The 26,213-nt window shown below is 48.2% G+C and overlaps 1 protein-coding gene across 1 annotated transcript in view; it reads left to right on the top strand.

The window, feature by feature from the left end:
* The window catches only part of Ptpn14 (protein tyrosine phosphatase non-receptor type 14), a 178,422-nt gene that overhangs the window by 125,839 nt on the left and 26,370 nt on the right, over nucleotides 1-26,213 (top strand). Inside the window, exons 6-12 of the mRNA XM_008824859.3 lie at nucleotides 5,461-5,531; nucleotides 6,782-6,869; nucleotides 11,349-11,437; nucleotides 15,413-15,500; nucleotides 16,552-16,634; nucleotides 19,166-19,223; nucleotides 24,731-24,809. Coding sequence (XP_008823081.1) covers nucleotides 5,461-5,531; nucleotides 6,782-6,869; nucleotides 11,349-11,437; nucleotides 15,413-15,500; nucleotides 16,552-16,634; nucleotides 19,166-19,223; nucleotides 24,731-24,809 — 556 coding nt within the window. The remainder of the gene's footprint in view (nucleotides 1-5,460; nucleotides 5,532-6,781; nucleotides 6,870-11,348; nucleotides 11,438-15,412; nucleotides 15,501-16,551; nucleotides 16,635-19,165; nucleotides 19,224-24,730; nucleotides 24,810-26,213) is intronic.

The raw sequence follows: 26,213 nt of genomic DNA, 5'->3' as shown, positions 1-26,213 counted from the left end.
GTTTTTGAGACAGGGTCTCCCTGTAGCCCCAGCTGGCCTGGAACTCAGTATGTAGACCAGGCTGGCCTTGAACTCACAGAGATCCGCCTGCCTCTGCCTCCCAAGTACTGGCATTAATGGCATGCACCATTACATCTTTTTTTTTTTCCTTTCTTTTTTAAAAGAGTACAAGAGATTAACTTGGCTTAACTCATGCTAGACAGGCACCCTATGACTAAACTACACCCCAGCCTTTTTAATATTTTTAATTTTTAAGGTCTCACAAAGTTGCCCAAGCTAACTTTGAACTCTGTCAAGGCTTAGGTTGACCTTAAACTTGTGAGCCTTCTGTCTCAGCCCCCCAACTATTGACAGGCCTAGCTTTCTAATTGATTTTCAGTCAAAGCCCAGCCTTTTGAGGTCACCTTCTACTGGTAGCTGGCAAATTGCATGATGACAGAGAGCCAGCTGTCCTGGCCCAGTGTCTTCAGCTCGTTCAGTTCCCTGTGACCCATGTGTGGTGTCCAGTCTCCTCACCTGGGTTGGACAGAACAATTTGTGGTCAAGGTAGAAACTCAAGAATGGCTGGAGGGTGTGTCCTTGTGATGAATTGTCAAAGCAGGAAACTGAAGAGGCCACCGTGGGTCCCCAAAAGTCTCAGGGTGTTGTCACTGCACGCAGAGACACCAGCTGCCGTTAAGGCTGGATGTGAAGCGGGTTTTCAATTTTGAGACACAAGGATAAACAGGGCTGGAGTTATTATCCATGTTAGTGTATGAGGTTAAGTGAATGGGGCCAAAGCCTCCTGGGTTCTCAGAGGTTACAGAAATACCACAGGTCTCTACCCTTGCAAGACTAACTTCTCTCTGTGGGAACAGTCATCAGCCGCTGTGCCCGCAGCTCTGTTGTCCTACTGGTGTCACCTATTCTGTCGACCTCACAGATGTGATGTGATCAGAGATGTGAGCATATTCATTTAGCCAGAGTTTTTTTTTTTTCCAGGTCTTGGTGTCAATAGACTTGAAGCCACATCTGTATTCTTGCAGACACTCACCTCGGCCTTAGGCCGTTTGCCCGCAGGCTTGCTGTGAACTGACCTTGGCATTTTAGCTCCCGCACATCTGTGGATGGAATAGTTGATAGTGGAGGGCTGATGGTCTGTGAGCTTCTGTCCTCCTCTTGCTTACAGTGTCTGTCACACTGTCTGAGGAAGAGATCAGATTTGGGTGCTGTTAGGAGTTTTCACAGGCAGTTACCACATCTACACACATCTGTAGATAGTAAGGTGCTTTGACAAGTTCAGGTGCTGGGAACAGTCGAGGAATTCTCTGGACATGTACCTCTTTCATGAGGCAGTATCCTCCCTGGGCTCTGAGCAGGTCGTGTCCTTATACAGCCTAGGCTCCATAAGTCTCACAATTAGGTAGACAGATACTGACATCATTAGTCTGAGATCCGAGCTTGCTGTTCTCAGGGTGGTAACCACTAGCCCTTGGTGGACGTTTACATTCAAATTTAAACTGGAGTTAAACAGAATTCAAAGTTGAATTCCCCAGCCGCACTGGCTACATTGTAAGTGCTCAGGAGCCACGTGTGTGTCAAGGGGCTGCTGTGTGGGAAAGCTCAGAGAGGACCATGCCCATCTTCCTCTGAGGTACTGCTGGGCAGGGTGAACAGGAAGGTGGTTGCTGCTGGTGCTCATGAGTTGGGAATATTTGCAGGCTCTGGTCTGCAGCCCTCTTCTGTTACCTCTGTACACATATTCCCACTCCATTCTGCCCTGATCTGTACTGGATACGCAGTTGTCTGTGGTTGGAAACTTCGCCCCATGGCTGTTGAGCGGTGCTGTAGCTACATTCTATCTGGTATGTCTACATTCTATCTGGTACGTCGTGGCTACATGGCCTGGGGTGAGTTAACTGATCATCCTGAGCTTCAGTCTTTGCACCTGAAATGAGAATAATAAACCATTCCCATTGTGAGCCTCAATGAGAACATGAGGCATCTGACTAGGTTCAGGCTAAATCCTCAGCAACTGCTTCTCCAGTTGGATTGATATCACTCTTCTCTCTCTCTGTGTTATGCATATATGAGGATATTGAGCGTTAATGTCAGTACCTGCATTTTAAAATTTAAGCAGAGGGTAAACAGAGGTACAGATTATCATTAAACAGTTTTGTATAAGCAAAACTTCTTGTTTGATACAGCACAGTACAGTGAGTGCCAGTCAATAAATGTTTATAGATCATGTACAGTGTATTAAGAACTTGCAACTATCTTTGTGGAAAAGCCCTGTGTTGGGCCTCTGAGGAGGCATCAGTAGGAAGCACTTCCCCTGGGGGGCACCCATATTCTGAAGAGGGAGGGACCAAGGGGTGAATAAGACGGGTATACAGATACTTACAGAAGGAACCCTGTGATCAGAATACGCAGAAGGGCTGTGCGAGGCACCTAGAGGAGAGGCAGACCCAGGGGAAGGGAGGCTTACATCCAGCTGGGGGGATAGGAAAGCACCTTGGGACAGTGATAACTGAGGCAGGACTTTTCCCCTGGGTGGTGGGATGTAAACAGAGACAATAAAAGCACTTTGTGTTAAGAATTGGAGCTGAGTTCTTGAACCCTTAGGGGAGGAGATCTGGAAGGATTGGCCAGGTCCCACTGAAGGAAGGTCCAGATGCCAGGCCCAGGTGTTGACCTAATTGCGCAGGCCCTGGGGAACCATGGAAAGCCGTCAACTTTCTGCTTGGCTCTACTGCAGCTTTCAAAGGGAAGCACGCATTCCTCTGGTGGGGGCGGGAAGACAGGATGAATGGTCCTGTTTGATCTTCCTCAGCCACTAAGTTTGTCAGATGGCATTTCTTCAGCAGAGAAAGGAACAAAGTACACAGGCGCCCCACAGGTGCACGGCTGTGTGCAGGCATGCACCATGCCATTCGTCATTCAGCCAGGGCCGCACTTGCACGTCTCTGGGGTGCACATACCTCGGGGGGCCCTGGGCACAGATGGAGGCGGTTGGTACAATAGCAGAGGGGTGCCTTTGAGCTTTTCCTTTCAGAAGTCGGAAGTGGGGGTTTAATGGAGCCCTTTTGGATCTTTGCTTTAGTTTATTCTGTTTTTGTATTCCTTTCATTAGCGTTTTCAAACTCAGTACGCTGGCTTGACTGCGTGATAGAGATGCATGCATGCGGCTGCATGTCTCAGGCACAGGATGGCCTTGTGATCCCACAGCAGAAAGCTTATTTCCTATCATGGAGTTGGGGCATCTCAATGGTCGGTGAAACAAGTGTGTGAAGAATAGAGCTCTTTTCATCCTGGCCTCTTCTCAGGTGGCTCCGGAGGGATAGAACTGTTAGTATTCTGCAGGACAGACTTACTTCTTTCTAGGACATTAGGTACATGGTCAGTCTTCAGTTTTAAAAAATACCGAATTTTTATACTGTTGTGAGATGGGTTCTTGAGAGTTAAGAAGTGCCCATTGGTGGGGTGGGGAAGGGCCCCATTCATGAAGGCTTGTTAAATTGGCCCTTAACCTATATAAATGGTATTTCCGTTCATTTTTTCCAATATATATTTCATTAAAGTTTTGGGCATTCCCCTCCTCCCCTGTCTGTACCTTTTTCCATGTCCCCCCAACTGTCAGTATGTTAAGGCCTATCAAGCCAGGCTTGTGTCCCTTGGTGTGAGTTCATCCACTGGCGCCTGGTCAGCCTATCTAACATCACTCCCTTAAAGAAGACCAACTCTCCCTCCCTCAGCAATGATCAGCTGCCAATAGTTCCTCAGTTAAGGTTGGGGCCTGCTGCCCCATTTCGCCACTGCTATGCTGGGTTTTGTCTGTTTTGAGTTATAAATGCTATATCAAAATTAATTTTTTTTATATGTGTGCACATGCACGTGTATGTGGAGGCCAGAAGTCAACCTCAGGTTTCATTTCTCAGATGCTTGCCTACCGTGTTTTCTGAGGCTGGGTCTCTCACTGGCCTGGATCTCATCAATTGGGCTGATTGAGTGGCTTCTGAGCCCCAGGGCTCCTGTTTCTGCTTCCAGCACTGGTGTTACAAAAGCGAGCCCCCGTAATCAACATTTTTTTAAATACATAATTTACTGAGAATTTCATACATGGCACATAAGGTGCTTTGATCAAATCCATGCCCACTCCCTCCCCTCCAACTCGTCCCATATCTCCCCATCACTTTTTTCTGATAACTTCATGTATTCTTTCTTCTTCTTTGATTTCTTCTTCTTTGAGAATAGAGGAATAATTAGTGCTTTAAATATTTATTTTTACGGGGCTTTTGGCTACTCTAACATTTCCCCCTCTGAAGAGGTAACCCTAAAAATCTTTTAAGGATTTGATACAAGCTCCCAAACATTTTATGTTGCGTTCTAAGGCTAGAACTAGGGTCCTCAAGCTCGCAAGGCAGACACCTTACTGATTGAGCCATCTCCCCAGCCCCTGAATGGTACATTGGAACCAAGAATAGAGGCAGTTTGTATGTGAGCTGTCCAAATTTTAGCCTCAACCCTGCACCCCCATAACATGAGCCTTGGGATTCCCTTACCAGGGCAGAGCTCAGCAAGCCTTCTGCCTTCGCCCAAATAGCTCAGAGGGTGAAATGCACACCTTGTCCTTTTGGTCCTCCAGCCAGGGACACTCAGTAGACAGCTGTGTGCCAATGCTCCTACAGAAGTCCCTTGAGATGTTTTGGCCCCATGACCTCCAAGTGACACTGGAAGGAGCCGTGCTGCCATCATACAGTTTGCTGGTATTTTAGAGGTGGGCAGAAAGGCGTGGCACGGTCTCCTCCTGTGCTTGGTTCTGAAAGTGGTCGCCTGTAAAGTCATCGGCCACTCCCTACTGTAATCATTGAAAATATGCACACACAGGCCGGGGCCATAGCTGGCAGTAAAGTGCTTTCGAGGACCCGAGTTTGATCCCCAGAACCCACCTAAAGGAAAAGCTGGGTTTGTAATCCCAGTGTTGGGGAGGCGGAGACAGGCGGATTCCCTGGGGCTTACTGGGCAGCCAGCCAGCCTAGCCTACTGGGTGAATTCCAAGCCAGGGAGAGACCATGTCTCAGAAACAACAGCAGATGTGAACTGCACCCGAGGACAAGAGCTGAGTTGCTCCTTTGCTTCCATACGCATGCACATATGCATCTACACATATATGAATATATACATACATGCACACAACATCCATACAAACAAATGTGTAAGCTTATACCAAGCAATTTAATAAAAGTAAGCTTGGGAGGCAGAGGGAAGAAAGGACACGGAGAAGAGCTGCCTGGGTCCTGCTGACTTCAGTTGACAGCCCGGGCTCTAGTGAGGAGCTGTGGATGACAGCAGAAATCGTAACTTGGCCCCAAACACTTGAACATGCTGCTGTAGAAATGAAGAGATGGGAAATGTCACCAGGGCAAGGGAGCCAGCCAACAGGAGCCTTAACCCCAACCCCAGTGTCTCCTGTTCTTTCAGGATTTGGCCTTGGAGGAGGCTGTTCTGGAGGAGCTGACCCAGAAGGTGGCCCAGGAGCACAAAGCCCACAGGTAAGGCAGGAGGAGGGCGAGCAGCTGTCTGGACAGCACAACATACTGTTTATGAGGCAAGGCTTCGGTGTCCCTACCTACCCCACCCCTGGCCTGACTAGTGACGTGGTTCCCTTCCTCCACCATGTGGCTGGGCTCTGTGTTACTGTTCTGAGGGAGGCACTCGTGGACTCCAGGACTGTCCTCCCCTTCCTCCTCTCACCTCTCCCCATCACTCCCTTCTCTTCCCTTCTTTCTTCCCTTCCCTCTTTAAAATTTTTTCTTTTTTAAAAAAATCCTAGAGAATTTTCCCAGTCAGGAGCAGAATAATTTCTTTATAAAGCAGATAATATTGTTCACAGAGATATATGGAATAATTAGTGCTTTAAAAATATTTTATTTGTTATTTTTATTTTGTGTATGAGTGTGCCGCCTGCATGTATGTAAGTATACCCATGTTGTGCAGTGCCCACGGAGTCAGAAGAGTGTTGTCATGCAGTGTTGGTAGAGGCTAGAAGAAGGTGTCAAATCTCCTGGAACTGGAGCTATGGGGAGTTGTTAACCTCCATATGGGTGTTGGGAGCTGACCCTGAGTCCTCTGGAAGAACAATACTCTTAACCGCTGAGCCATCTCTCCAACACCATTTTTTTTTTTTTTTTTTTTTTTTTTTTTTTTTTGTCTTTTTGAGACAGGGTCTCCCTGTAGCCCAAGCTGTCTTGGAACTCACTATGTAGACCAGGCTGGCCTCGAACTCACAGAAATCCACCTCTGCCTCCTGAGTGCTGGGATTAAAGGTGTGTGCCACCACACCCAGCAACACCATAATTTTTAAGGCTGCATCTCTCTCTCTTTTTTTAACTTTTCTGTGTATGAGTGTATTGTTTGCATGTGTGTAAGTATACCCATGTCATCCAGTGCCTGCAGAAGTCAGAAGACAGTGTTGGATCCCCTGAAACTGGAGTTACAGAAGGTTGTTAGCTGCCATGTGGGTGCTGGGAATCGAACCTGGGTCCTCTGCAAGAGCAGTCAGTGCTTTTAACCACTGAGCCATCTCTCCCACCCCAAGGCTGCATCACTTAATTTGTCTTTTCTTATTCCCTGATGAGTAAGTGGCTGCTGAGACTGTTGTTGCTGGGAACTGTTAATGCGTACTAATGTGCCACAGTTCCAGAGCCCAGGGCTGTACCATGCTCTGGGATTTTGCTTGTCAGGATGATGGGGTCTTCATCCCTTACCCTTAACTGTTTTCTCTGGTGCTGACCCCTTGTAGTGGGATCCTGCCAGCAGAGGCTGAGCTGATGTACATCAATGAAGTGGAACGTTTGGATGGATTTGGACAGGAAATCTTCCCCGTGAAGGTAAGGCATCATTCCTCAGCCCACACCAGTGTTCTGAGAACAGCACAGGCATTCGAAAAGTTATTGTGGATTGCTGGGGGCAGGATGGCTCTGCCTGCTTAGTGTCATGCAGTGTTAGTTGATGCATTAGTGACTTTCCCCTTGCTGTGACAAAATACCTGAGAAGAAACAACTTAGAGGAGGAAGTATTTATTCTGAATCACAGTTTAAGGGGATACAGCCCATCATAGTGGTGAAGCCGTGGCGACAGGAGGTAGCTGGTCACATTGCATAAGCAGGCAGGAGGTAGAGTGTGGACAGGAAATAGAGTAGGGTTGTGAAGCCTCCAGACCCATCCACAGTGACCTACTTCCTCTAGTAAGACTCCACCTCCTAAAGGTTCCACAACTTTCCTGAACAGTGCCATTAGCTGGGAACTAGCTGTTCAAATAGACAAGCCAGTCAGAAACATTTCATATTCTACCCACAACAGTTGACAAGCACACTTTAAGTAAAGGAAACTTATGTTTTGGCCCAGAGATTTTGCATTTGGTCTTCAGCAGAATCTATCCCATAAGACAGCCATCTAAGTGAGTCCTATGCATGGCACATCCTTCACCTTGAAGGTGTCAAGGCCAGTGCCTGATGTCCTGTGTGGAGGACAGAGACTCAGGCTTTTAGTTTCCTTCCTCTGCATCTCTTTCCTTTTCTTTGAATGGATGGTAGTAGCATTCCCCACATGTGGTTATGTTTTATGATTTCCCCACGTGCAGTTATGTTTTATTTCTACAGCTCTGGAGAGCTGTGCATGGTGCATCTGCAGCCCGTTTTGTGTTGGTGGAAACCATGCCTAGGACATTGTTAAAGCAAATCACATCCTTTGTAACTGATCCACCTCCTGAAGTGGGCGTGGTTTGGGGGTTGTGGAGCAGGGCCACTGGCAGAGATGAACCCATAATCCAAACTTGTTTTCTTCTCTCTACTGACCAACTCTTAAAAAAATGGAACTCTATCAGAAACGTAATGCAGCTGGCACCTCCAGCGATCTGGAAAACGCCTGCGATTTCAGCGCACACATTCCACTCTAGACTGGCCTGACTGGCTGCTTTATAGGCGCTCTGGTCCCCTCTGCTGCTCACTCGCAGTTTGCCTTAATGAGAACTGCTTTTGAGCATCGAGCAGAATTGAGTGGGGTGACCGCAGTTCACCGAGAGGGCTAAATGGCTCTATTTAGATTTGTTTAATTTTCTTTTGCTTCTCTGATGACTGCCCTGATAGGCCTGTAATCCATTTCCTTGTAGTAACGCCTGGTGAAGCCATCTGCAGCCCACTTACTGAAGCCCATATACAGTCATGGTATTTTGAGTCGCTGAAAACTTGATAAACTTTTCTGTACTTTGAACAAACTAACTTCTCTTGGTGCCTGTTGAAGTTGGGGATTTTGTTTGCTTGTTTACTTTTAGGAATTCTGAACTGTGGGGAGGAGGGGTAGTTGATATGCTGAAGTCCCCTGTGCAGGATTCGGATGCCCTTTCTAGCAAGTTCCTCAATGGGGATGAGGAATAGCTGCCGTCCTCAGGGTGGGGGGACCTGCAGTGTTCAATCATGGTCAGTGGGATGGGACCTGGCCTTGCTGCTTCACCTTAATGGAGCTGTTCACCAACAGACCCCATGATTCTGGGTGGCCTGTGATTGGGGGATGGGAGCAGGAGACAGTGGAGATATCAGAGTGGTCATCCCTGAACCAAGTTTGTGAAAGCAGATGGGGGACAGACAGTAAGTGGGCTGTGGGCCCTTGTGGCTTCTTTGAGTACTTGCACCCGGTGCCTGCTTTCCCACGAGTGGTTCCTTAAACAGTTCCCAGGCCTCGTCTTGCAAGGCCTGGCCTTCCTCACCCTCCACACACACTAGTGTCACTGCTGTATGAGCCGATCCCATACCTACAGGGCCTCTGGGCTCATGGGAGGGTGCTGAAGCACAGCTCTGCCCGTCTGCCACTGCAGAGCTGTCCTCAGCTGATACCTCGCCTCAAGGTTTGTCCGGTGCAATGCTGACCCATCTCCACCAGCATCTTGTACCTTGTCGCTGCCCTGGCCGTCACTTCTGGTTTTTTTTCGGTTGTTCCACCCCAGAAACTGCTCTTCCCGAATCCCTGTCACCACCAGACTCTGGTGTAGACCTGCTGACAAAGCACTGGTGCGTCTTCCGTAGGTTCCCATCCTCCTCCCTTCTCCACGCCTCTTACCTTATGTCTCCACGTGCCTCTTTCTGTGGTATAACTTACGGTTCAGCGTCTCTTCATCACCAAGACCATGTTTTCTCATCTTCCCCAGTTCATGCCCTTCCCTTCAATGCACTAAATAATTTGGGCTGGCCTCAAGGTCCTGACGGTCCTCGCCACTGCCTTCAGAGTGCTGGGATCGCAGGTTGCACCACTATACCCAGTCTGTCGCAACTTAACAGCCTTTCTGCCTTGACCACCACCAGCTGTCCTATTGCTGCCCAAGAAGCCTCAGAGGAGGGTGTGAGGAGATGTCACTGAGTAGGGACCCCGCCTCTGGGGAAGGTGAAAGCCTGCCTATCTAGCTTTGTTTTTGTCATGATGCCCTCCCTGTTCTTGCTCTGGGAAAACCTCTCCCTGATGGAAGCAGGGGGCCGAGTGGCAATTTCTCTCTCTGTGTTTAGCCTGTTCCCATGCTGGTCTCAAAACTCCGATAGCCAGGTATCCCAGGTAATGCGTGGGAAGAATCTGACTGGCTGCAGAGCCTAGACTAAAGACGAGACATCTAGGGCCCCTAGCAGAGGACCCCACAGGTCACTGGCCAGAAAAGCCCATAAGCCCCCTGTGTGCTGATAAAGCCCCCAGCCAGCACTGAGCATCCACATGCAGTGTGAACAGGCAGCCAAGTGTCACCCTGTAGGGTGGGCACCAGAGAGGCTGATGGGATAATAATCCAGAGTCCTGGAGGAGGAGACTATGGGAAGATTGTCTTGTTCAGCATATTACTGGGGGTACTGGAGATGTAACTCAGTTGGTAGAGTGCTTACTTAGCATGTACAAAACCCTAGGTTCAGTCCCCATCACCTCATACGCTGGGCGTGAGGCACATCTCCAATCCTAGCCCTCAGGAAGTGGAGGCAGTAGGATCTGAAATTCAAAGTCAACCTCACCTACGTAATGAGTTTGAGGAAGCCTGGGGTATGCAAGACCCTATCTCAAAAAAAAAAAAAAGTAATTAAAAAGTTTTCAGAAATTAAAACTGTATCAGAAATGGAAGGCAATAGAGAGATTAAGAGTAAAATTAAGAAAATCTCATCAAAAGCTCAGTCGTGGAAAGTAGGGGCAGGAGGGAGAGGAAAGGATTTTTGGATCATCCAGAACGTTTCATGTCTGAGTAATTGGAGTTATGAAGAGTGATCCTTGAATGGAAGCCCTTTGGGAGTGGAGCTGTCCCAAGGACGTGAGGGTTGAAGAGACACAGTGAGACTTGAACATGAATCTGTCGCTGTCTTGCTGTCTTGACATGGGTGGGGGTGGACACAGATATCCTGCAGACTGACACTAAACCCCAGGAATACTCAACTCCTCCAAGTGTGTGCATGGGTAGCTCTGGTTTTTTAAAAATGGAAAAACTTAAAAACTTAATAGAGGTTCCTGGAGGAGAAAATCCAAGTGGCCAACACGTTTGAGAAAATCCTAAAGTTGTTTCCAAGTATCAGTGTAGAAAAAGAAAAAGATTCACATGTAGTTCCCCATGTGCAGTGGGGTGATTCCTCTAGAACCACAGTCCTCAACCCCACCTGTCACCTGGCTGCGAGGATGGCACTCTTGACAGCCCTCCTTATGGGTGAGGGATGGTAGATGCGGTGCCCATGAGCAGACTTCAGCAAAATGCTTAAGATTGCTGGTGGTCCTTTGCATTGTGTCTGTATTTTTGAATTGACAAAAATTATATGTATTTATCATGCCCATCTTTTGAAACCTGTGTGCATGTAGAAGGGTTAAATCAAGCTGACTAACACGTGTTCTCTCAGTCTTAGCATTTTTTGTGGGGTGAACGCAAAATCTATGCTTAGTGAATTTCCAAGAATAAAATACACTGTTATCGACTGAACTGGGCATGATACACTGGGCATGACTGAAAGTTTGTGTCTTATCCTGCATCTCCTAGCTCCTCCTCCTCCCTCCCTCCTCCTCTCTGCTTTGATGAACTTGCCTTGTTTAGATTCTGCATCTTAGTGAGCTGTAGTATTTGTTTTTTCTGTACCTCTCTTATTTCAAGTAGTGTATAAGGTCTCCAGGTCCGTGTTATTCCGGTGACAGGATGTCCCAGTAAAGACTACAGTACTGTGCTGTGTGGCGTATGCACTCACCATGGGACACCCCAGTCCTTTTTCCATCCCCCTGTGGACACTGAGGCTGGTTGCATACCTTGGCCTCCATGAATGGCGCTGCCGTGCGTGTGGTCATAACACATACCTTTCTTTGCTCTCCTGCAGGACAATCATGGAAACGGCATGCACCTTGGTATTTTCTTTATGGGGATTTTTGTGAGAAACAGAATTGGAAGACAAGCAGTGATATACAGGTAATCTGCCCCTCCTTTCTTCCCCAGCAGAGATGGTGGGTGGTGCCATTGACTGCTGTCATGCAAATGAGTTAAGAGGTACACTGGAAGTGATGGCAGTTCTCAATTCAGATCAGTTGCCTTCCTAGGGATTAATGCAGCTAGGGAAAAATGTATCTTGCTTTTCCTGGAGGCTTGACTTCTTCCCCGCTGGCTGTGGAAAGCAGGTAGTTGAAGCCTGACCTTGAGTGTGGTAGAGCCAGCTCTGCTGTCCGTCTGGCTGACTGCCTCTGTTGGGACTGTCCCTGGCTATTTAGAGCCAAACCAGATTCTTCCCATAGCCACCTGACTGCATGTACTGGACAAGTACAAGCTAATCTTTATATTAACAAAAGGGGGTTACTTGTAAACATGTATCTTAGGAAACAATTGGTGTATAATTATGAATGAAAAGATCTGAGAGGTTTTTCCTGGTACTTGGACACTTTAACCTTCTTTTCTACTTAACACAAGTAGTCTCTGTACAGGGGTGTGGTGAATGCCTCCCCAACCCCAGCAGTCCACCCGTGAACTGACTCTGCATGGGTGTCAGTTGATTCTATGATAGTAGCAGGCTCATTCTGTGTACCAGGGCAGGCTGACTGACAGACTCTTACAAGGTACTCTAAGCTCTTCACAAGAAATGACTCTTTTAAACTTTGGAGCAATCACCTGATTCAGGACCAGTTCTGGAGTATTTATTAACATTTAAAAAGACCACACCGGGTGTAGCAAGTTCAGATCTGGATATTTTCATTCCAGAGTTCACACTATTCACTGTTACTGTTGTGTTCTGCTGGTGGCTTATCTATACCGCTCTCCCCTCTGTGTGTATCTACAGCACTCTCACTTTCTCTCTCTCTCTCTCTCTCTCTCTCTCTCTCTCTCTCTCGCTCTCGCTCTCGCTCTCGCTCTCGCTCTCTCTCTCTCTCACTCTCTCGCTCTGTGTGTGTGTATCTGATAAGCAGAGCCATGCATCTGTGACACATTGATAAAGAACAGCTCTGGGAGGCTAAGACACACCTCTTCCCGGATAGGAAACGTCCACACATCAGTCAAGACTGTCATTTTGAGACAGTTTTCAACCCAAAACATCCCGAATGGCTTTTCTCACCCAGATTCCCACTCTGTCATTATTTTTATGATTTCTTCTCTTTGCTCTTTGAAGCTAGAATGAGGATAGAGATCTTTGGGACTTAGACAAAAGTTTAAGAGCTAGGGAGATACAGCTTAGTTAGTAAAGTGCTTGTAAAGACCTCTACCCCCAGAACCCAATAAAGACTGCTGGGAGTGGTGGCACATGTTTGTAATCTCAGTGCTGGAAGGTGGGGACAGTTGGATCCTTGGGACTTGCTCACCAGTTAGCCTAGCCTACTTGCTAAGTTACAGGCCAGAGAGAGACCTTGTCTCAGAGAATAAGGTGGATGATGACTAAGGAATGAACATAAGGCTCTCCTCTGGCCTCCACATGTACACACACCACATACATGAATTTGCACATATACATGACTTTGCACATACATTCACACCTGTACACATGAACGTGTGTGTGCACACACCGTCCTAGTTTGCTCTCTTGTGCTATGATAAAACATTGACTGAAAGCAACTTGGGGAGGAAAGGCGTAGGTAGCTTACACTTCCCTGTTACAGTCTAACGTTGAGGGAAGTCGAAGCAGGAACTCAGGTCAGGAACCTGGAGGCAGGAGCTGAAGCAGAGACCATGGAGGAACGCTGCTCACTGGCTTGCTCAGCTGCTTTTCTTACATAGCCCAGGCTACCTGCCCAGGGATGGCACCACCCACAGTGGGCTGCTACATCAATAACAGTTAAGAAAATACCTCACAGGCACGCCCACAGGCCAGTCTGATGGAGACAGTACCTCTGCTCTGGTTCCCTCTTCCCAAGTGACTCTAATTTGTGTCAAGTTGACAGAATCTATTCATCACACACAAAGAACAAACTCTTGAGTTTGGGACATAGTGAACCCCGCATACCTGCACAAAACGTGACTTTGCAGAGCTGGCCACCGTAAACCTTTGTGCCCATTCACAGCCAGCTGGCTGTTTTGTCCACCAGTTCTTCAAAGTGAAATCAGGGCCTTGGTCTCCCTGTAAGTGCAAAGTCGACAGGCCCTGCACGGCAGCTGCTGAGCCGGTACGGACGCAAACAGCCGGCTGTGTGTTCCGTTCCCTTAGGAGCTGCGTCCAGGAATTTTTGCATATCTGGAACTGACCCCTGCTACACTGACATGTAGGGTGAAGTCCTGGGGGGTGGCGATGAATGTCTCCAGTTTGGGCAGCTTCTTTTTGGAAGAGAAGCTGGAGGAAAGCTGATGCCTCCTGGCTTCTGAGAACCTTGCTGAGGTAGCTAAAGCCAGGTGTCTGTGAGGGAAGCTGTGTAAGCCCAGCACATGGAGAGAGGACCCTGGCACTGTGCGCAACACGACTGTTCTGGAACAGACAGATGATTTGGGGGTAGCTGTGGGAACCCCAGATAAAGTGCTTACCTGTGCCTGACTGAATAGTTTCTCATTGCTGTCTAAAGTGCCTCTGCTCTGAGGAGGAACAAAACTCTTCTGCCTTAAGATGTAAGAATCCTACTTTAAACAGGCAACCCAGGTACTCCCTGGGAGATGCTGTGGTGCCTTGTGGATCTGAAGCAATGCCCTTTTGCTGAGCTCCCTCCCTCCCCCAACTTCGTTTTTTTCAGCCAACATGTTTTGAGAGCTCTGTCAAGAGACTGGGCTCAGGGCATGAGCTACACTCATGAAGACACAGTCCCTACTGGGTTGTGTGTCCTGTGGCCTAACAGGGTCTTGTAAGAGATCTAGTCCTAGAAGTTAAAACTTGCATCACAGCGTGGTGGAGGGAGAGGTCCAGCAGGAGCTTTGTCTTCAGGTGAACGGCAAAGAATGAAAGGCTTGAGAGAAAGCAACTTCAGAGTTAAGTCTTAAATGAGCCAGGGCCTGTGGTTGGAGCTCTTTGTACAGGCTTTGCCTACAAGTAAGAAACCCTGTACTCAATCTTCTGTACTGCATATAAGCAACGCTTAGAGTGGTGCGCAGCTGTTATCCTCGAAAACCGGAGGTGGAGGCAGGAGGATCGGAAATTCAAGGTCAGCCTCAGCTCCATCGTGCATCTGAGCCAGCCTGGGGTGCTTGAAGCCGTGTCTTCAAATAAATAACATCAGGGAGGGGGGTGTACAGTGAGTGTGGTGGAGTGAGAGGTGTGAGTGGGGAGCTGTAAGACGGGGCATCACCTGATGGGTAGACAGTGAAAAGATGGCCAAGAACTGGTCCAAGCAGAATGGGAAGCCACCACTTACTTTCCCTTGTCTGGTACCCATTTCTGGGACTAAGTCTCTCCCAAGACCCTGGCAGGCCATAGGCCCCATATCCTTGTAGGGACTCTGTCTTCATGTGTGTGTTCTATTTACCATGCCCAGTCTCTTGCACACCCATTTTAGATGGGTCTCTATGAGGACAGGGAAGGGAAGTGTGTGTGTGTGTGTGTGTGTGTGTGTGTGTGTAGATCACTAACACACAGGCACATTTAACAGCTATTGAGACCTTTTCCAAAATGGCAGTGAATCTGAAGTGTACTGTATAGTATTGAACATACCTTTAGCTTTGCTGTGAGGTGATTTAAAAGCATAGGGGTCACAGCAAATGCATTGCCAGCTCAGACACGTGGGAGGAAGAGTTTCGAAAGTTGTAGTCATGACGAAAACTATCTCATGAATGTCAGTTTGCAAATATACTTAAATAGAACTTTACTGTGTGAATTGATTCTTATTGCATTTCTTTTAGTTTTCTACTTTGAGAGATGGAATATATTTAGCTTTTGTTACAAAGGAAGGATAGTTAAATCATAATTGTAGGATGAGAATTTCTCACACCTTGTGGGGAATGTGTGGGCCATCTTCAGGCAAGCCTGGTCTCATTTCTTTGTTCCAGGTGGAATGACGTTGGGAGCATCACCCACAGCAAGGCGGCCATCCTGCTGGAGCTGATTGACAAGGAGGAGACTGCACTCTTCCACACAGTGAGTCCAGGAGCTAACAGTCCCTTGCCTCATTCTTCATGTCTCTTTATACAGGCATGTCCAGCCTTCTGACATTGTGACACATGGTTGTCATCTGAAAGTCCACAGTCAAGAATCGTTCAGTTGAGTCATAGAACCCCCCCCAATCTCTGACAGTTTACAGTTTTGTGTTGGACCTCGTCCAAAGGGACTCAGGCTCATGTAGGCCACAGCTATAGAATCAGTGCAGTTGAAGAGACCCTTTCTGATCTTGCCTGGTGCTTCATGACTCCTTGGGAGTGATGAATAGACTGCTGGCTTCTGTTCCACCACGAAGGTTTGTCTAACACGCTAAGTACCGTGGTCACAGTCTTTCTCAAGTGATCCCTGATTATGTCACATTGCATTCTCTGTTGCTGGATGGCCTGAGTTTTCTGGGCATCTCATAGCCCACACTTTGTCTGGAGTTGGGGAACTGTCTATCAAGTCCCTTCTTGAGCCCCTTCCCCTCATCTCCTTATATCTGGTTGACTGACATTGGTGTTACTTCTAGGCTTTTCCTTGATTCAGTTATTTGTTTTGAAAACACTTGGTTGAAAGCCAGGCATGGCGGTGCACCCCTTTAGTCCCAACACTTTAGTCCCAGCCAGAGGCGGGCGGATCTCTGTGAGTTCAAGGCTAGTCTAGTCTACATAGTGGGTTCCAGCCCAGCTGAGGCTACTGGGAGACCCTGTCTCAAAAAGACTAAAAGCAAAAAGCAAAAACCAAACAAACAAAAAAACCCCACTTGGTTGAGAATTAGGAAAGGACCTGTCAGGTCATCGCTACAGACCCAGTACTTTGGATGTGAAGAATTCTTGAGCAGATGGCCATTTCTGCCCCTCTTTCTGGGCCTCGGTGGCATGGTTGCCATTGGAACCGCACAGGTTGAGTCCCTTCCTGGCCCAGCATGTCATTTTGCACTTGAGGTGAAGGAGAAGGGGATGAGTCTTTGCATAGAGCAATCTTTGTGAAAAGCATGTCTAATCAAATGATGTTGGGCTTCTTTTCTCTCTGCCTCTTCTTTTCCAAGGATGATATCGAAAACGCCAAGTATATTTCTCGGTTATTTACAACACGGCACAAATTTTACAAACAAAACCAGATCTGCACTGAGTAAGTAAATGTTTAGTTCAACTGCCTCTGTAGATGGCTTTGACCAAGTACATCATGTGCTTCCTCCAAGTTGTGGGTCCCTGTTTCTACCCGCTCTTTTCCCTTGATGCTTATAGAAGGGGAAGAAGGAGGCTAAAGCCAGGCAGGAGTGCAAGGCCTTTAACGATGAAGACTGTCTACTGCAGTCCATGAGCCTAGAGAGAAAATCACTCACAAATTGACTGCGAATACTTAACTACCTGGATGGGTGGGCCACATCAGTGCCTTTCCGACACTCGGGTCTGAGTTCGGAAGAACCGAGCTGTTCCCAATTTGCCCAGGTGCCTCTCTGTGTTAGATGTGGAGTGTGTTCAGAAGTGGGGAGTGGGGTGAGGAGCCAGCTTAAAAGGGAAGATGCTGTCTCCGTGCTCGGTCTGTTCCCGCTCACAGTTGGCTAACCCTGCGTGTGCTCCTGGGTCGTGCCATCTGACTGCAAATGAGAGGCCAGGGTAATTAGAGGGGGATTTGGAAGGCACTCCGAGATGGCATGCATCTGTGTGTCTTTTTAATTTAGCGGGGAAATAAGGATGATAAAGCAGCATCTGATTGAGGGCACTTCCTCGTGGCCTGACCTTGGAGATGGCGTGCCGGGGGCCCACTCTGTTGTCTTTACTCTGGTTGCCTTCAAACACTGTTCCTCAGCAGAGCACATTTGCCACTTGGGCCCCCAAGGTGTTTAATTTTGATTCAAAGAGCATCAGGGATGTAAATGGAGAGACGAGCTGCCTTTCCACTCCCACAGTGGGTACATCCAAGCGGGGCAGAATATTGCCGGGAGGCAGATGCCGCTGGAGAAGGCAGCTTTCAGAACTGGAGCCCCAGGTCAAGGCAGACTTTTTGCCCCTCCATACAGTGTAGGCTCTTTCAAACCGGGCACCAGTTGGTCACCACTTGGGTCTAAAAGAACATCTGTTAGTCTAGGCCCACCAGCAAAGCTAGCAAAGGTAGGTCAGAAGGGCTGAGCTGGGACATGGCATGTCTTCTTATGCACATGTTGTCACATGTACGCCATACATACATGTTCTGTTCTGCTCTTCCCTTGACCTTTGGAGGGTGGCCTTGATGTCAACAAGAATTCTGTAGTTGACTTCTGTAGAGTAGATTAAAAACCCATTTGAGAGGAGGATTTCCCTACAGTCTTCTGTTGTTAACTATTTCTCAGCAAATGGCTTCGCTGCTGTGTTTACTAAGTATTTGCATTTCTTTTGTCGCCTTTTCTAGTATCAGTAAACGTCATATTATCCTGAAAACCAACAAGAATTTCTTCTGTGCTAGCCCTGCCCTTTTTCATCCTAAGAGGGCTCTGGAGGTTCCTAACCTTACCTCTCCCCACATATATGTTAAACTCTATGTAATTCAAGGCTAGAGCATCCCTCTAGAGTTTTCTGAGCCTCTTCATGAAGGAGGACTACCTTCTTCTCCGGGGCTCTCTACTCTCTCGCTCCTAAGGTGTGCCCTGGCAGAGTCACCTGGCACTTGTCACCTGGACCCTTCTCTCCAGGAATCTCATTCCTGTGCCTTTGACCTGGGGAGAAAGAGTGGGAGGAACATGTTTCACATGGGGTTGATAATGTTGCATTTGTCCAGTTGTTAAAAACATTCCAACCTTACTGGGTTTTTTCCCTGCTGTCCTACCAGAGCAAAGATACTTTTACCAACCAGGTAGAATGGGTGAGATCACAAAATAAGAGAGTCCCTTCAGTTGAGGAAATTATTTTACCCTGGTGAGAATTCTGCATCTTGTTTTGTTGTTTTATTTTGTTATTTAAATGTTGGGGGCCAGAGAAAACACTGGCATTCGGGGCACCCCATGCGTCCTGCAGTATCCATTCTCAAGACTTGATGCTGTTCCCAATCGTGCTCACCCCTCTGTGAGTTGTGGCTGTTAAAGCCATGTCGATCTCTCTGTAAAGAGGTCCTGGGCTGCATATAGAGCTCAGTTATGGAGTGCTTGCCGAGCACGCACTGGCTTTGACCCCCTAGTACTAGGACAGAGAGTTTTAAAAAAGCAATTTTGAAAATATTTATAGTACGTATTATCTTTATAGGCTCACACTGAAAAATACTTTCTCTGTTTTGCAATTTTATGTTAACTGGAAGCACTTTGAAAATATTTTTATTATGAGAGATCTTGCACACAACACAGGCACACGGTGTACATTGTTTTTAGAAATGTGTGCGGTGGTGATGTTTTCCAGCCCTTTTGTTTGTTTGTTTCTCTCATAATATTTCTTTGGAGGTAAGTGTCATTCTTTTAGTATTAGTGGGCAAAGCATTGCAGAAACATTGTATGTGCCAAGCACCCTGGGCGTGATGAGAATAAAATGGTATTAAGATTGTGCTTAGTATCTGTGCCCAGAAGTGAGTGGTGTGTGTATTTGGAGATAAGTCTCAGTATCTTGTCTATTTCCCATTCTCTCTTCCCCTGTCTTTCTCATTTTTTTTGTATCTGATCAGTGATAATGGTTGCTCTTTTTTCAATTTTCATGTAGACAGTCAAATTCTCCACCCCCTATCAGACGCCAGCCCACCTGGAGCCGGTCCTCACTGGTATGTACAGAACAAACCCTTGGTCATGGGTCTCCCTGTCGGGATGTAGGGTTGTATTAATGGCTGTAGGGGAGTTGATTAGGATGTCATGAGCCAGAGAGATTTGCTGAGAGTAGTCACGTGCCGGAGGTGTGTGGGAAATCCTTTGTGTCCCCTGTACCATCCAGGCCCCTCCCTTCTCATAGCGTTCAAGATGACCCTGTCTTATTCTGGTCCAGAGTGACCATCTTTACCCTTAGTCTACACCCAGTACCTCAGTCTACACCCACTGCCTCAGCCTGCACTGACCACCCTCAGTCTGCACCCACTGCCTCAGTCTATACCCACTACCTCAGTCTACACCCACTGCCTCAGTCTATACCCACTGCCTCAGTCTATACCCACTGCCTCAGTCTATACCCACTGCCTCAGTCTATACCCACTGCCTCAGTCTATACCCACTGCCTCAGTCTATACCCACTGCCTCAGTCTATACCCACTGCCTCAGTCTATACCCACTGCCTCAGTCTACACCCACTGCCTCAGTCTATACCCACTGCCTCAGTCTATACCCACTGCCTCAGTCTATACCCACTGCCTCAGTCTATACCCACTGCCTCAGTCTATACCCACTGCCTCAGTCTATACCCACTGCCTCAGTCTATACCCACTGCCTCAGTCTATACCCACTGCCTCAGTCTATACCCACTGCCTCAGTCTATACCCACTGCCTCAGTCTATACCCACTGCCTCAGTCTATACCCACTGCCTCAGTCTATACCCACTGCCTCAGTCTATACCCACTGCCTCAGTCTATACCCACTGCCTCAGTCTATACCCACTGCCTCAGTCTATACCCACTGCCTCAGTCTATACCCACTGCCTCAGTCTATACCCACTGCCTCAGTCTATACCCACTGCCTCAGTCTATACCCACTGCCTCAGTCTATACCCACTGCCTCAGTCTATACCCACTGCCTCAGTCTATACCCACTGCCTCAGTCTATACCCACTGCCTCAGTCTATACCCACTGCCTCAGTCTATACCCACTGCCTCAGTCTATACCCACTGCCTCAGTCTATACCCACTGCCTCAGTCTATACCCACTGCCTCAGTCTATACCCACTGCCTCAGTCTATACCCACTGCCTCAGTCTATACCCACTGCCTCAGTCTATACCCACTGCCTCAGTCTATACCCACTGCCTCAGTCTATACCCACTGCCTCAGTCTATACCCACTGCCTCAGTCTATACCCACTGCCTCAGTCTATACCCACTGCCTCAGTCTATACCCACTGCCTCAGTCTATACCCACTGCCTCAGTCTATACCCACTGCCTCAGTCTATACCCACTGCCTCAGTCTATACCCACTGCCTCAGTCTATACCCACTGCCTCAGTCTATACCCACTGCCTCAGTCTATACCCACTGCCTCAGTCTATACCCACTGCCTCAGTCTATACCCACTGCCTCAGTCTATACCCACTGCCTCAGTCTATACCCACTGCCTCAGTCTATACCCACTGCCTCAGTCTATACCCACTGCCTCAGTCTATACCCACTGCCTCAGTCTATACCCACTGCCTCAGTCTATACCCACTGCCTCAGTCTATACCCACTGCCTCAGTCTATACCCACTGCCTCAGTCTATACCCACTGCCTCAGTCTATACCCACTGCCTCAGTCTATACCCACTGCCTCAGTCTATACCCACTGCCTCAGTCTATACCCACTGCCTCAGTCTATACCCACTGCCTCAGTCTATACCCACTGCCTCAGTCTATACCCACTGCCTCAGTCTATACCCACTGCCTCAGTCTATACCCACTGCCTCAGTCTATACCCACTGCCTCAGTCTATACCCACTGCCTCAGTCTATACCCACTGCCTCAGTCTATACCCACTGCCTCAGTCTATACCCACTGCCTCAGTCTATACCCACTGCCTCAGTCTATACCCACTGCCTCAGTCTATACCCACTGCCTCAGTCTATACCCACTGCCTCAGTCTATACCCACTGCCTCAGTCTATACCCACTGCCTCAGTCTATACCCACTGCCTCAGTCTATACCCACTGCCTCAGTCTATACCCACTGCCTCAGTCTATACCCACTGCCTCAGTCTATACCCACTGCCTCAGTCTATACCCACTGCCTCAGTCTATACCCACTGCCTCAGTCTATACCCACTGCCTCAGTCTATACCCACTGCCTCAGTCTATACCCACTGCCTCAGTCTATACCCACTGCCTCAGTCTATACCCACTGCCTCAGTCTATACCCACTGCCTCAGTCTATACCCACTGCCTCAGTCTATACCCACTGCCTCAGTCTATACCCACTGCCTCAGTCTATACCCACTGCCTCAGTCTACACTCACTGCCTCAGTCTGCACCCACCGCCTCAGTCTGCACCCACTGCCCACCCTCAGTCTACCCCCACGGCCTCAGTCTGCCCCCACTGCGTCAGTCTGCACCCACTGCCTCAGTCGGCACCCACAGCCTCAGTCTACACCCACTGCCTCAGCCTGCACCCACTGCCTCAGTCTGCACTGACCACCCTCAGTCTACACCCACTACCTCAGTCTACACCCACTGCCTCAGTCTCCACCCACTGCCTCAGTCTGCACCCACTGCCTCAGTCTACACCCACTGCGTCAGTCTGCACCCACTGCCTCAGTCTGCACCCACTGCCCACCCTCAGTCTACACCCACTACCTCAGTCTACACCCACTGCCTCAGTCTACACCCACTGCCTCAGTCTGCACCCACTGCTTGTCTTCAGCACTTGCTCATTTGCTCTGGTTGCATGACTTCAGTTGTGAGCTCTGTGGGTTTCTGCTGCGTCCATTGCCACAGCAGAGTTTAACCAACTAGTCAGAAAATGCTTCCTAACTGAATGACAGTTGAATGAGTCCAGTTAATGGGCTCAGAATTTTCAATGGTTGGGACGCTTTTTGAATTTTCAGTCATTAGCCAGTGTAGTTTAAGCTGATCCACACTGCACCCAACTTTGAGTTGCTTTTAATATTTTTACAAAAGCTATTTCGCACGCTGGAGGTATAGCACAGCTGTTAAAGGCTAAGGCTGACAACCAAAACGTAAAAAAGCTATTTCCCTTGTGATGTGAATGAGCTTTTCTCCATCTGTGAATTCTGTCTTAGGCTGTTATATTTGAGGGTCACTCGGGCAGTAGAAGAGACTGAGGACTTGTTTTTTCTTAACATTTTCTGCTTATTTTGCCACAATTCTGTCATTTTAGGGTTGACATTTTACAGACAGAACAGACTTGTGGCCTTTCACTTTTCTTGGCGAACAGTTCCTTTGAGTGGGTAGACAGGAGCACCAAAGTGTTCTCCATGTCCAGTGCACCCCAGCACATCTTTAGTTTCTCCTTTAATAAGTTTTGAAGCCCAAATATGGCACGAACTTAGATTCTAGCGCTGAGCCACATGGGAGTTCCTGGGTCCATGTGGCTGTTGCTGGTGTCAGTGTGATGCAGTCCCTGCCTTCTGGTCCTCTGATTTGGAGATGGAGGACACCCTGTGCTTCCCTGGAGTACCAGGACACTTAGTGGCTCTGATGTCTTCATTCTTCCCGTCTCTGCTGGCGCAGGTCTCCTCTCCTTTGTACGTTCAGTGTCTTCTTTACTGAGATCCTGTTTCGCTTGTGTCCATCAACCCCAATGATGGGCCATGTTTGCGGGCGACCCTAGGATTTGTTCGTGTCCAAATTATCCAGAGAAAATGTAGGCAGAGCTCCCATTTCTTACTTGGGTGAATGTCTCCAGGGAGCCTGATTCTGAGCTCCATCTTCATCCTACCCACTCGCCAAGAGTTCCTCATGGCGTGAGACCAGTGTCTTCAGGTTTCCTTGCCAATTTCTGTTTCTCTCTTTCTCTTATGATGCCTATGTTATGGCATTTAACTTATTTCAATATTCACAGATCTGGCAAAAGTTGAATAATAGATTGAAATAGAAATGAAATAAAGGTAGGGACATAGCTCAGTGGTAGAGCCTTTGCCTCGTGTGTGAGAGGTGAGAGGCCGTGGGTGGTTCCATCCCCAACACCCATCCCCAGAGAAAAAAAAGAGATTAAATAACATAGCTAGAAGTGATGTTTGAAGGATTAGCTGTCATTGCCTTTGTCCTCATATGTATGCCAGCTCATAGAATCACTTCATGAGTTAAAAAAACAAAAGCTGGGGGAGACAGTGAGCCATGGCCCCTTGCCTTGTGTTTCCATGTCCCATACAAATTCTTGTTTTTTTAAAAAAAAACATTAAAACTGATGGTCCTACTTCGGAATGTTTTAGGTGAATTTTGTATTAACAATAAAAAGAATGTATTTTGAAATGGCAAGTCTCAAGGTGATCGATCCACCTAGACGTGTAGGAATTCCTTTCTCCTCTGAGTCCTGTAGATTTTAGAACCCTTGTTTTCATGACCTGCTTTGCAACGCGTTTGGAGCCTGAGCTTTACAGAAATGATACAAGTGTGAATTCACTCATCCCTGACTGCCCGTGAAAAGGTGCACAGACACTGGGACCCTGCCAGTGTCCAGCTCCTGGCTTGGTATCTGCCAATGAAGCATTCTCTTTTTTCTGCTGAATCAACAATTCCTTTGAGACAGGGTCTCACTGTGTAGCCCTGTCTGACCCAGATCTCACTGTGTATACCAGGTTGGCCTTGAACTCACAGAGATCTGTCTGCCCCCGCCTCATAAGTGCTGGAATCAAAGGCATGTGCTGCTGCCTCTGGCTTCTGAGTCAGTGCTACTAAATAATAGCCATGAGGCTCATAGAAATAGGAGCTGGATCATCCTGTTTAGGGTTTAGTGGCTTAGAAAACTTCATGGTTTTCTTTTTTTCCTCTCATATCAAATATTTAAGTTTTACCCTCTACCACAGCAGGAAGTGGTTCATTTCAAACTGAGCTAAATGGCCATGTTGAAGAGTCAGTAGGGAAGATCCTGCCTTGGTGGGGAGGGTGTTGATGGTGGGTGAGATTCCCTGTCTGACCTTTGTTGTACATCACCTTGACCACACCCTCACAAGTGCTATATTTTGGATTTCTGTGTACATTCACCATGGGGCCCAGCTTTAACATGACCCCTGGACTTGGTTGAGCATCCTGTGGAGCTGTGAACTAGAGTCATGGGCTCTGCTGCGTCGAGGGGCTTGTGGGTCCAGGAGGGAGCCAGCCTTGAATAGAACAAAGTAGCTTTCCTCTTTGCTCTTTCTTACATGGGTTATTCATCATGATCTACCCGTTCTAACTGTACTTGTTAAGGTCCAGAGAACTCAGCAGGTGCATGAGAGTGATGGTAAATAGATGCACCCCTCTCTCTGACCTTGAGCCCACCCCAGTGTTTCTCCTATAGCGTCACTGTAAGATGGGAACTTGGATGGGGGTGGTTTGGCGGGGGGCAGGCAGAGCAGCTGCAGTGTGCATCCTTGCCTGGGCTGGCTCCTCAGAGTCTCCCAAGTGTTGGTGTGGCTTCCCCAGCTCTGTCTCCTCTGTTGCAGCCAAGGCAGCAGCCATACATCCTGCCTCCCATGCATGTGCAGTGCGGCGAGCACTACTCGGAAACTCACACTTCACAAGGTATTGTGCTCCCCCTACCCCCCAGCAAAACAAAAGGGTTGCTATTGGGAAGCCGTGACGGAGCTGCTTCTAAGTGAGGGTGATGGTTTCACTTTAATTTTGTCATTGTCTAAGGGATGGCAGCCAGCAGCTTTATTTGTGAAAGGCTTAGTGTATCAGCTGAGCCTAAAAGAAAAATCCCCCAGATTTGGCTGACCAGGGAGGTGACCAGTGGACGCCTCCTTGTTTGTCTTCTCCAATTCCAAGTGGGCCTAAGCTGGAGAGTGATGGGCCAGCCCCCCCGAGTGCACCCACCCTCAGTGCCAGCCCCCCCGAGTTCACCCACCCTCAGTGCCAGCCCCCCCGAGTGCACCCACCCTCAGTGCCAGCCTCAGGAGCTTGGAGCAGCTTTGTGGTGGTGATAACTGAGAAAAAAACCTCCCAGCCGTCTTTCAGCTTTTCCTCATCTTCCCTCAGGCCCCTTCTCAGTGGACAACACACAACTAATGTGTAGACGAGGTAGCAATCTAAGGACTTGCTGTAGTGTCTCATTTAATCCTCAAAATAAGCCCAGGGTGCTACTGTTTCTGTTTTCTAGATATGGAAACAGGGAGACTGTGGTTAAGGGTGGAATTTGGATAGGAACCTCCCCCATCTCGTGTGTGTGTGTGTGTGTGTGTGTATGTGGTATATGTATGTATGGAGACCAGAGGTCCATGCTGGGCATCTTTCTTTCAGTTTCTACCTTTTGAAACAGTCCTCTACTGACCCCTGCACTGACTGGTGAGCTAGAGTGATTGTCCAGTGAGCTCTGGAAACCCGCCTGTCTCTGCCCCCAACACTGGGGTTACAGGTGCGAGTGATAACGCTCAGCATTTTTACATAGGTGAGGCTCCGATATCAGGTCCGCGTGCCTATGAAGCAGGTACTTTACCAACTGAGCCATCTCCCCAGCCAAGCTCATCACTTTTCATTAGTGTACTGACCACATTTCAAAAGGAGATGATTGAAAACTTGGGTGCTGGCATATTAAATGAGTTACAAATGTCTGTGACCTGCTCCTCGGGGACTATTCTGAAGCCCCTGCAATTTGAAAGTTTAAGCACAAAATCTAAGGCAAGACCGTGTAGTACCAGGTATATTTTATAAGCAGCCTGGCAGTGTTGCGGCCCATCGGGAGCAGAGGGCCAGACCCCACTGGTGGTGGGCGGCCACTCACGCCTTGATCTCCGTTCTCCACATTTCTTTGCATTTGTGGATCACTTGTGTCCACACCTCCTTTTCTGACAATCGGATGTTTTTAAAGATTTACTCATCTTTATTTTACTGTATGAGTGTTTGCCTGCATGTATGTACCACAGTGTGCCTGGTGCCCACGGAGGCCAGAGGGTGGTTCAGATCTCATGGAAATGGAGTTACACATGG

This window comes from Nannospalax galili, unplaced genomic scaffold, assembly GCF_000622305.1.
Source record: "Nannospalax galili isolate Female #2095 unplaced genomic scaffold, S.galili_v1.0 scaffold648, whole genome shotgun sequence".
Lineage (NCBI taxonomy): Eukaryota > Metazoa > Chordata > Mammalia > Rodentia > Spalacidae > Nannospalax > Nannospalax galili.
This window is presented reverse-complemented; position numbering and strand designations above follow the sequence as displayed.